The sequence below is a fragment of the Rhizophagus irregularis genome, chromosome 30 (assembly GCF_026210795.1).
Source record: "Rhizophagus irregularis chromosome 30, complete sequence".
NCBI classification, from domain to species: Eukaryota; Fungi; Glomeromycota; class Glomeromycetes; order Glomerales; family Glomeraceae; genus Rhizophagus; species Rhizophagus irregularis.
In genome coordinates this window covers 1,952,071-1,964,469 of record NC_089458.1, presented here as the reverse complement: position 1 = coordinate 1,964,469, position 12,399 = coordinate 1,952,071, and the positions used below count along the sequence as shown (strand labels likewise).

Below are 12,399 nucleotides of genomic sequence, written 5' to 3'. Positions count from 1 at the left end.
TGTGGTTACGATATCAAATAGATAAAATATTTTTTGAATATTAATTCGATGTTAATATGATATCAATACGATGTGATTACGATATCAAATAAAATGTCAAATATTTTGTAATATTAATTCAATGTTAATACGACATCACTACGATGTGGTTACGATATCAAATAGATGTAAAATATTTTTGCAATATTAATTCGATGTTAATATGATATCACTACGATGTGGTTACGATATCAAATAAAATGTCAAATATTTTGTAATATTAATTCAATGTTAATACGACATGGTTACGATATCAAATAAATGTCAAATATTTTTGTAATATTAATTCAATGTTAATACGACATCACTACGATGTGATTACGTGATAATATTTACATCGCATAATGATCGCTGCGATATCGCAGAGATATCGAACTAATCAATGTCGAATAAATATAGTTACGACTAACTTAACGACGTCGAATCTATTTTTTATCAAAATATCGTAATGATATCGTAATGATATCATTGCAATATCTAATCAATATCGATTGTAAACTCCAAGTTTCAGTAAAGTAGTCATAGTAATTATGAGTTTTAGCAAATTGTATTGATTTTACAAAGTCATATTTTATATTTGAGCAAATTGGTACTTTTTTTTAAATTTAACTTATTTTTTGTTTTTAACTTTATAAATAATATTTTTAAAAATATTAGTTTCAGGGTTCAGGTCATATTTTGGCCAAAATTAAGTATAATTCTGGCCAAAATTAAGCATAATGCGGGCCAAAAACCGTCTGTTTAGTTTCGCAACATTTTATTTTTTAATAATTATTTATTATTATTTTATCTATAATCTATATATTTTAATTATAAAAATTGGCAGTTTAATTTATATTAATCATTTATTTTTTTATTGATAATAAAAAAAAGATTATTAACTCATATTTTGAGTTTTAGCAAATTAGTATAGATTTGAAATGTGATAATTTGATTTTTAGCAAATTAGGTCTATTTTAGCAGGAGCAAAAAGTACTTAAATTTATGCAGATCAGTTATGAGTTATATATGTGATATCCGGGGTCCTCTAATACATATCAGAAATTATTATAGTAAATCAATTATTTCTTAAATAATTTTTTCATATAAATTTTTTTTAAATAAAAATATTTAAAATATTTAAAAAATATAATAATTTTAATATAGTTTTGTAACTATTATATTTCTAAGTAAATTTACTATTTATATATTTTTAAGTGTTATGGATTAAAATTTGACGTTACTAAAGAAAAAAGTTTTTAATTAATGGTACTATAACAAAAATATTGTTATATTTAAATTTTTGTAATTTTAAACCATCATTTATATTACTTTTAGATTAAAAATCTTCAAATAATTTTAGCTCAATTTTAATCTCAAATTTAATTATAATTTGCTATTTTTGTAAATGTACTATCTAGTAATCCTATAAGAATAAATTGTAGCTCTTTGAAATTCTTTCATCATAGTGAATTGAATGGTAATAATTTCATATATTTATCATTGATATATAATTAATTAATAATATGTTAATATTAAATAATACATAATTATTGTGATATATATCAATTATAGAAATATAAAATTACTGTTATTCAATTACTCTATCCAGAAGATTCCAAAGAAAGCTATAATTCATTTTTATAGGATCACTAGATAGTAAAAAATCACACATTTACAAATATAATAAATTATAACTAAATTTGAGATTAGAATTAAATTAAAATTATTTGAAGATTTTTAATTCAAAAGAAAGATTTTAATAATTTTATAAAGTGAAATTACAAAATTAAATAATTGATATCATGCTTTTTCTTATTTTATTAGATAATCTAAAGATAAAATAAAAATAATGAACAAATTCAAAGACTTTATAAATTCTCAGAAGAATCCTAACCTAAAGATAAGGAATTGAGTTGACGTTAAAAATTATTGTTTAATTAATTGGTTAAAAATTTTATGGCAAAATCAATTAAAATTGACTAATAAGCAGTAATCAATTAAAATTCGATTAAGTATACTCAATTGAATAATTAATCAAACAATTAATTGATTATAGTACTTTATAGTAAATTAACTAAAATGACTGCTGAGAAAAATGATATAGTAATTTGTAACTTTTATTCATCTGTGTTTTTATATATGTAAAAATTTAATAGATAGAACTATTTATACATTTTGGAGGTATGTTAATGTTAAAAGAGTTTAATACTTTAAGTAGAGAAGTAGTGATATCTGGCTAAACTCTTTTTACCAAAAATTTCAGTTTCATCACCAACTAGTTTCAGTTTCGTCATTGACTAAACTATATAGTAATAATTTTTAAGTTTGAATTTTAATTATATAAATTTATAGTTTTATTATAAAAATATATGAAATTATATTATACATATAATAGTTTTATAAATTTCTTTAAAAAATATTATATTTTAATATAAATTTATTATTTTTTTTTTTATAAGTAATTATTATAATTAAAAATCCATGGAAATACTATAGAATATTGAATTTCAGCATTTTGTCTTTTAATTTTAAATGTCTAAACTATTTCAGTTTAGTTAAATGACTAAATATTTCAGTTTCATCCAGAATCTCTATAGAGAAGCATAAAAAAAAGAACCTTTTTTTTATAAAGTACTAAACTAGTTTACTTACTAAGATTTAATCACATTTATTTAACTAATTATATTATTTAATATTTATTTAATTGATTATATTTAGTGATTGATTATAGTATTCAATACATAAAATTATTAGTTGAGTCACTTGACTAAATCAATTTTAATTTGATCAACTCAATTCCCTACCTAAAGAATAAAGTTATAGGTACTAATTAGATTTCATCAATATTCAAAAGTGATAAGATCGAGAAACTAATAAAAAAAATAGCAAACAAGAATCTTTCAATTATTAGAACTGCTGCAAATCTCAACTTTAATAGCAGAAAAACAAGAAAAAGAAGGGTTTTAGAATCTCCAAGCAAAAACTTTATAAGGAAGTAATAGAATTGAAGGAGATGCTAAAGAAATTAATGGACAGAATATAACATTTAAAAAGCTGAACAGTTTATTTATTTAGAAGTTAATTTTTTTTTAATTTAGAAATTTTTGGTTTTTAATTTTCATATAGTTTTTTTCGGAATTTTTTAGTTAGTTAAAAATTTTCTCTAGTTGAATTTTCTTTAATTTTTACTAACTTTTTATTTATAGATTTCATTGGTGTATACTCATGGTATATTTGCCATTACATTTAAGTAGATAGGGGTTAAATTTATTGTAGTTTACTTACCAGTAAATTTAAATAAAAATGATCTGATCCCTTTGAGGATAATTTCAAAAAAAAAAATATATTGATTATACTTATTTAAAGAAATATAATATATCAAATAAAGCTTTCTATATTTGCTATCATAGTCTAACCTATTAATAATATCTTTGTGTCAAATTGTTATTTATTATTAAAATAATAGTCAATATGATATGCTAATATCTACAATAATAAAGTATGTAATTGTTCAGTTACTTATTGAGTCATAATTAAACATTATGATTTTATAAATATTATAAATATTTATCAAAAAAAAAAAATTCTTACATTTTTTGCTAAATTTCTTGCTTGTTTTTTTTTGTAAAATAGAGAAAGATGGGTAACTCTAAGTCTGTACACCGTGAAAAAAGGATTATACAAATTTTTGTTAAAACTGTAAGTGGCAAAACAATTGCCATTGAAGTTGATGCCTCTGATACAGTTAAAGAAGTGAAAAACATAATTCAAGATAAAGAAGGCACTCCTCCAAATCAGCAACGTTTGATCTTTGCTGGTAAACAACTGGAAGATAAACATACTTTGACACATTATAATATTAGGGATAAATCAACTCTTCATCTCGTGCTCCGTCTAAGAGGTGGTATGCAGATTTTTGTAAAAACTCTCGCTGGAAAGACTATCACTCTCGAAGTTGAATCTTCTGATACTATTGATCAAGTCAAGGCAAAGACCCAAGATAAGGTGGTTTCTCCTGATCAACAAGAATTAATATATGACGATCAACATGTACGCGATATTTTTTTTTTTGTCCTATTGTAACGTGTATTAATTTTATTAGAAATCTTAACCTTATATTTTAAAATCATCGTAGCTCGAAAATGGACGTACTTTGAAAGATTATAATATTCAAAAAGAATCTCTTCTTCATCTCGCACTTAGGGATAATTTGTAATCTTGTAATTACTTTTATAATTAATCAAAATTTGCGCAGTTAAATAAATAAAATCTATATTGAATAATTTCATATCATTACAATATATATTAAAACGCGTCTAAATATAGTAGTATTGGCAAAGATTTTTTCTTTTAAAATTCAATAAACACTACCCTTTTATATCTGATTGCAGGAAATCTATCCAATTTATTTATAAAAGAGAATCGTAAAAGTAATTTAATAAGAAAATTTTTGGAGCTTAAAACTTTAAGAAACACTTCTATAGAAACCAGTTAAGCCAATTATTTTAGGAACGTTTAATTAAAGTTGAGGTTCCTAAAAAACAAAAATTATACAATTACAGCAACTTTTAAGGTTAGAAAACTATTACTAAACGAACAATTATTCCAATTTATTCTTGCTTAATCACTGCTGGCGTTTACCATATAATCGAATACTTCCAAATAGAGATGCAATTGGGAAGATCTGAGTAACACAATTGAACTGTCACTATTTTTTTGTGGCACAATTTCTTTAAAAAACTAAAAAGTTGGAAGACAATTACATAAATGTATAATGAAAAGGAAAAAAAACGTATCAAGAGAGGAATAATTACATAACTATATAAGTACAACACGTGAAGATCCAACTAACGGAAATGACAGGATTATTATTTCACGGATTTTATATCCATAAAAAATAATATATCCTTTTAATCTCAAAAGATTTATTCTAATAGGTCAATCCCTAAACCCGTGAAACTATTAATTTCAAATTGCTTTCCTTTCTGCGAAATCGAATCGATTTTGCACATGAAAATTCCTCTTATATTTTATTCGCGGTTTACAAATTTGAAAGGGATTATCATCAAAGAACTTAAAAAATGGTTTATTATCCGTCGGGATTGATCTTTTGGTTAAACCTTTTATCCCTTTCAACTCTTGGCAAATTTTTGATTAAAAAATTATTATTATTTCATATGATACAATTTACAATTTAGTCAGCGAGAAATTTTAAGAAATATGTTTATTGACTAATTAAAAGAAAAAAAACAAAATTTTTTTTAGTTTGTAAATCCCAGTCACTGTTAAAGTAACCAATTCTTAAAGTCAGGTTTCACGCTCATATTTGAACTATCTAATTGCAGTTCGGACAAATTTTAACTAGGGAATTTGTTACCGTAATACCACTTTAAAAATTTGTTTTTTTATTTCAAGAAAAAATTGCATACGTATAAGGTATGCGTATCTAACTATCAATTAATATTCTATTCAAATGTTATCACGCGGTCCTTATTAAGTTTAATTGATAGATGGTTTTCAGTTAGAATTAAAAACGTGTTGAATCGATAGGACAAAAGTTCTTTATCGATCATATTCTGTTTCTAGGATGCATATCGTGAGCTTCATATAAAAGCAGCAAATTCTTTTTTTCCAGGTACAAAAAAATTTCTTATTTCTTTTATTTTTTATTTCTCATAAAATCTACTTTTCTGAAATTTTCAAACCTTTTGAGAATCACTAATTGAAAGAATAAAAAATTTATAAGATGATCAGGTGCGGATACTTAATAGGTATTGTATAGAGAGATCCTTTCTTATTGCATCATCAATTAGTTGATAAGTGAATAATAATTTTTTATTATTTTAGATGATAATATAAATCTAAATCAACTTATTGCACCTCCTCATGAATTTGAAAAAATTAAATTTACCCTTTTAAGGTCGAAATTCATAGTCTTTGGAACAAAAGATGAAATTTTTGATTGGTTAAAGCAATATGAAGAACTCGTTTGTGAAATTGATCAAAAGAATTCCGAGAAAAATCATGACCATGAAATTACGTTTGAATTATATAATGAGGAAGAGAAACAACATCATCATCAACATCATCACCATCATTTACCTAAATTTCTCTCATTTGGAACGAAGAAATACAATGGTTCAACTAAGATGAGATTGGAAATAAACGCTCACTATTATGATGATGATAATCTTTCAAAAGACGAACATCAAACTCCGGCTATGAAAGCTAAAGGTAAAAATGGAATAAAATTACGATCCATTTTAAATGTGTGGGATAAACATCATCATGGTAAACCTAAAACTTTAAATAACCAAAAAAAATTAAGAAGTACTCGCGACTATGAATGATATTCTTTATTGTACAGTATATTATGATTATCATATTAATTTATATCTTTATATGTATTTTGTATATTATTAATATATTAAATACGTTTAATTCGTATTTTTTTTTTTAGTGAAATATTATATGATATTATATGATATATAAATAAATAAAATATATTTATTTATTTAAGAAATTAAGATCATTCTTTATATGTAAATAATAAAAAAAAAACATTTCGCGTTGTCTTTGTAAGACAGGATGATATCTTTAAATAGATGTTTGTTAATTATTTGGCACTTTTATAGTAATCATCTCCGCAATAACTTGTTTAAAAACGAGTAATTTGATGGTATATCACATATTATCTTCAGGTAATTAGGTAATTAATTTGGTTACATAAGCTTCATTTAATGAATAATTATTATTATTAACAAAAAAAATGAAAAAATTTCAATAAACATTTTAATCGCAATATAGAAAAGGGACAGCTTTTTTCCATAAGTTTTTAAACCACTAAATTATAAAGATCTTTGATTAATTTTTTCTTGCAAAAAATGTTAATTAAACAAACACACTTACCTTTTTTTCCTCTTTATAGAAGATTTCACGAATTAGCTTATGACCTTCTCTTTCTTTCTTAAATTGTTTGGGCAAAAAAAAGTTATATTCTGTTGTGATATGGGTATAATTATTTTCATAAGCATAGCCTTCAATCATTATTATCGGAATATTTTCAATGTTGTAATCAAATAAGTCTTCAAACGTGAAGTCTGGCAAAAACTTTTTCCGCTCATCATTATACCTAGTTTTTTTAAAAGGCAATATGTAAAGAACCTTTTACTGAAGTTATAGGCATAATTGATTATTCTTACATTTCTTCAACTCTAAGTAAATTGTTGTTATTAAACAGCTCATAGTAAGAATTGATTGTTTTTTTGTTCTTTTGTTTTATCTCTTTCCTAACAATCCGTCTGTTTTCATCAAGAAATCTTGAAGGTCCATTCACAATTTTGTCTTTAGTGGTATCCCTATTAGAAAATACTTTTTTCGATCACTATGACATGTAAACTTTTAAAAATAAGAAAAAATCGGCAATATACCAAGATAATCTTCGATTATCAAGAACATTAATATTCCTTCTAACAATATTCTCAAACCCGGGTGGAACTTTTTTCTTGTCATCATTCTTGGTTGTAATATTTAGACGTGATTTATCATTAAAAGTTGTAAAATTATCGTGTTCGATATAATATTGTTGATTTTCATTATCAACCATCATTTAAAAACATACATACATGTCGTTTTATATAATAGTTTTATCCTTATCTCATCCGAATGTATTTAAAAAAGAAGAAAAAAGCGAAACAAAAATTGTAATTATTTATATTAAACTGCGGAGTTTAATACTTACGACAAATTAAGTGTCATCAAATTATCATATAATGTCCCGGAACAATTTCTTATTCGCCATTAATTGATAATGACGCCAAAAATCAGATGGCCTAATAACGTAATCTGAGATTCAAATGATATAATATTGAGTCCCTGTTTTTTATTTTGAGAACCCTATTTCACAACTATATCAATATTATCACTTTAATATTGCAAATAAATTGTCAATTCTTTAAATTATAAAGTAGTAGAATTGTAAAAATACTTAGCCACTTTAACATTCAATATTATGCTTTTACTATTTTTATTAAAAAAATTTGTATCTTATTTGCATTTTTGAAGGTCTATTATTTGACTTTTATTATAATTTTTATATACTGTAATTCTTCTAACCTATACCTAATTTCTTATATAGTTTTCTAACCATAAAATTTAGATAAAAAATATAAATATTATAAAAAATTTTTAGGATGACTATTAAAATAATAAATATTATAATCAATAATTTTAATTTTACTGTATAATTTTTCTAATTTAATATTTGATTTCTCTTATGATTTTTCTGATTTATTTTGAGTAAATAATAGAAAATAAAGTATAAAAAAATATTATTTAAAAAAAAAGAATATAAAAAAAGTATACAATAAATTAAAAAATAAAAATAACAAAAATTTATATTTTATAAGAAAAAAACATTATACCAGTTTTAAAAAAATCATATATTTATCATTAAATGTAAAATATACCATATAGTATTATCTAAAATACTTTAGATTTATATTAATTTCAGCAATTTAAAAATTAATTATACCTGTAAGTATTTTATAAGATGCAAGATATATTGGATGGTAAAGTATTTTATCATAAGAATATTGTATTACTATATATAGCCAATCTTAAAATTATTTTTTAAACAAATATTTACACTTTTTAATATTGAATTCTTTTTTTGCATATAAAACTAATGTAGTTAAGCAATGATTTTGTAAAAAAAAAACTGATTTAACAGTAGTTTAACATTTTATATACAACTATTTGATATATCACTAAATAGACAATTGTGATATCAGAGCTTCAGTATTATTTTTATTTTCATCAAAAAATCCAGCTTTTTGTTTTAAAAGATGAGCACAAATCTTTCTTGTAAGTTTTTTACCACTTAAAATAAAGAAATAATATTAGATTTTTTAAATTAAAAGTAATTATTTTACCATAACTTAAACAATTAAAAAATAATTTATTAAATTAACCTTTAATTTTTAAAATTAAATATAAAAATGCAATTAAATAATAAAATTATTATACTATAAATAATAAAATATTTAAGTCTATAATATTAATTTACTTCATTTACTAAAAAATTGAATTATACTTAAATCTAAATTAAATAAAAAAAATAAAAATATTAAAATAATTAACTAATATATTTTAAAATTTTAATAATATTTAAATCAATAATATAATTAGTAAATATAATTATTTCTTAAATAGTAAAAATTAAAATTAATATTAAAAATTTTTAAAATTTAAAATATTTAAAGATTCTGTAATTATAAAAAAATATTCATTAATAGATTTCTTTTATTGAAATATATCTAATGATAGTAAAGTAAATTTTTTTTAAAATTACCTTTAAAAGGAGTACAGTCAAAGCTCGTTATAGTGAATCCCGTTATAGTAAATTTGGCTTATAGTGAACTTTTTTTATTTCCCCAGTTCATTCTATATAAAATTATATCTGTTATAGTGAATTTCTTAATTAAATCTCGATATTAAATATAGTAAATTTAATAAAAATTTAAATATAGAACATATATTATAAATTTATACTTGTTATAGTAAATATCACATGATATTAATATTTGTTCTGTAATACAACATCATTTTTAGTTAATTTAAACGCCCATCCATTGTAACACATTAACACTTTTTTTTCTTTGTTTTCAAAATGCCACCCGATAAAAAAGGGAAAAGAAAAGTAGCGGAAGGAACCAGTAAAAAGAAAAGTTTATCTTTTGCAGAAAAAAAAGAATTATGCGAGTGAAAAATAGATAATCCATCATATAATCAGGAAAATCTTGTTAAAAAATTTGGCATATCAAAGCCACAAGTTTGTAAAATATTAAAAGAAAAGATAAATAGATATCCATCGATATTTCAAATAAGGAATTTAAAGATCAAAAATGGGATAGAGGTGCTAAGTATCCAGAAATTGAATCTGCATTGTATTTGTGAATGCAGCAAGCGTTAGCATCAAATCTAACTATTACAGGAGATGTATTAAAATCTAAAGCTTTGAATTTTGCAACTAGGCTACAAATAACATCTTTTACCGCTTCAGATGGATGGTTAACAAAATTTAAAAAATGATATAATGTAAGGCAAATTAATAGAGCTGGTGAAGCGAATAGTGCACCTTTAGAAACACTGGAAGAAGAGTGCAAAATTTTGCAAGAAATTATTGAACAATATGATCCTTGTGATGTTTATAATGTTGATGAAACAGGTAAAAATAGGTTAAATTTTAGTGTAAATTTATAATTTTATTAACTAATTTTACGTACATACATCAGCTTTATTTTGGAATTTAGAACTATCAAAACGCTTTCAGATCATTATATTTCTGGTACTAAAAAATTAAAGAATCGTATTACAGTTGTTTTAATTTGTAATGCCAATGGTAGCCATAAATTATCTGCATTAGTAATATATAAGTGGTAAACTCCACGTGTTTTAAAAGGAATTAAAAAAGATGATCTTCCTATTTGGTACTATTGGAATCGTACTGCATGGATGCAAGTATCAGTGTAGCGTGATTATTTAAATAAATTTAACCAATTAATAAAATGGCAAAATCATAAAATATTATTATTAGCAGATAATGCGCCTACACATTTATTAGACGAAACTATTCAATTATCAAATATTAAAGTATATTTTCTTCCTCCTAATACAACTGCCCATTTACAACCATTAGATGCCGGTATTATCAATAGCTTTAAGGTAAACCCAATTATTGAATTTTTTTTATTAATATTTTGTTACTTATAATTTAAATTTTCTTTAACATTTATTCATATATTTATAATTTTAGGCTCAATATAGAAAATTATTAATTGCAAATAGAATAGAAATGTACGATTTAGCTTAAGAAAGTGGTTCTAATATAACACTAGTTGATATTCTTGACGCTATAACATTTGTTAATGAAGCATGAAACATCGTAAAATCAAGTACAATGAACACTGTTAGGAAAAAACAGGTATTTTACCTGATTTTGAAGGAAATAATCCTGAAGAAAATGATTCCGATTGGAATTAAGATATTAATGATGATATTAATAGAATTACTTTAGAATTACAAGAAATGATTGATAAATTAAATTTACAAGATCCTATTACAGCTGAAAGATTTATTCATATTGATGATGAAATACCAATAGAGCTATTATTTGATGAAGAAATTATTGCTGCAATAATTTCAAGACCTGAAAATGATGACATAGAAGAGGACGATGAATTAGAAACAAATATTAGTAGTATTTCTAATAAAGAAGCTTTGAGTAGTTTAGAGAAAGTGGTTCAGTATTTTAAAATCCACCTGATAATATTTTAGTTGATTATACAGAGTTAAAAACTCTTAATGCTTTAAAATCAAAAATTAACAAGCAAATTCAAGATAACATAAAACAAACCACATTAGATAGTTTTATGCAATGTTAAATATTCAAGAAAATAATAAAGTTTAAAAAATTCGCGTTATAAGAAACTTTTTTTTTATTCATATAAAATTCACTATAAAGAAATCTCCCGTTTTTGTGAATATTTGTTACAGTAAACAAAATTGGATAGAACTGAAAGTTCACTATAACGAGCTTTGACTGTAATATAATCGCCTAATAATTCTATACTACATTTTAATTGCATATATATTGGACAAAAGCATTATGAATCAATACAAAAAAATCTATTATTTCTAGAAAGGTAAGGCCAGAAATTTTTTCCCTATGAAGAATTTGATATCATCATCATCAAGTTTCAAGTTTTTCTTTTTCAAATATTTAATAAGCTTCTCTGTATTAAAATCCTTAATAACGATTGATACGTACTTACAGTAAAGATTTAACTTATTATTGAGATAGGTGAAGCAGATGAATTTATTGGAGTCTCAGCCAGAAATTATGAAACTGTTAACTGCTTAAAATTCTTGATGACTTAAAGAAAATGTTATGTAGAAATAAGATCAATAGGGAAGACATAATAAGCATCAAGCAATTTACTTTTAACAAGTGATTATTTTTATTTTACACTGCTCTAAAATAGTCCATTATAAATATAGTAATAAACATTTATTTTTTTTTTTCTTCACAGCCTTTAAGAAGATTAATAATGATAATAAGGCTTTTGATTACTGTATGAAGGATATAATCTTAAAATTTTCAAATGTGAAAATCATGATTGATACCAATGAGATAACATGCTATGAATTATTTCATCAAGTTGCTTCAAATACATCCATTCTTGCTAATAGCCAAAAAACATTTTCTGAGATATACATGCCACCCAAATTATTTTGACTGCCGTAATTATAAGTAAAATCCCAAATTCAATTATGGCATCCCAAATTATTTTGGTACTTTACATAGTAAATTATATA

General features: G+C 23.0%; 4 protein-coding genes across 4 annotated transcripts; 3 read left to right on the top strand and 1 right to left on the bottom strand.

Moving 5' to 3' along the window:
• Positions 1–3,660: 3,660 nt before the first annotated feature.
• Positions 3,661–4,237, top strand: OCT59_021837 (uncharacterized protein; the record flags this gene model as incomplete). The annotated part of the gene is made up of 2 exons (XM_025323680.2): positions 3,661–4,071; positions 4,157–4,237. 2 exons carry the CDS (start codon positions 3,661–3,663, stop codon positions 4,235–4,237), a joined length of 492 nt encoding a protein of 163 aa, XP_025165241.1.
• Positions 4,238–5,767: 1,530 nt separating this feature from the next.
• On the top strand, positions 5,768–6,371 carry OCT59_021836 (uncharacterized protein; the record flags this gene model as incomplete). The annotated part of the gene is made up of 2 exons (XM_066146777.1): positions 5,768–5,792; positions 5,869–6,371. 2 exons carry the CDS (start codon positions 5,768–5,770, stop codon positions 6,369–6,371), a joined length of 528 nt encoding a protein of 175 aa, XP_066005883.1.
• Positions 6,372–6,813: 442 nt separating this feature from the next.
• Positions 6,814–7,627, bottom strand: OCT59_021835 (uncharacterized protein; the record flags this gene model as incomplete). The annotated part of the gene is made up of 4 exons (XM_025332925.2): positions 6,814–6,864; positions 6,931–7,153; positions 7,224–7,379; positions 7,452–7,627. The coding sequence occupies 4 exons, from the start codon at positions 7,625–7,627 to the stop codon at positions 6,814–6,816; spliced, it is 606 nt and encodes a 201-aa protein (XP_025165240.2).
• Positions 7,628–11,109: 3,482 nt separating this feature from the next.
• Positions 11,110–11,465, top strand: OCT59_021834 (uncharacterized protein; the record flags this gene model as incomplete). The annotated part of the gene is made up of 2 exons (XM_066146776.1): positions 11,110–11,305; positions 11,371–11,465. The coding sequence occupies 2 exons, from the start codon at positions 11,110–11,112 to the stop codon at positions 11,463–11,465; spliced, it is 291 nt and encodes a 96-aa protein (XP_066005882.1).
• Between the last annotated feature and the right edge of the window lie 934 nt (positions 11,466–12,399).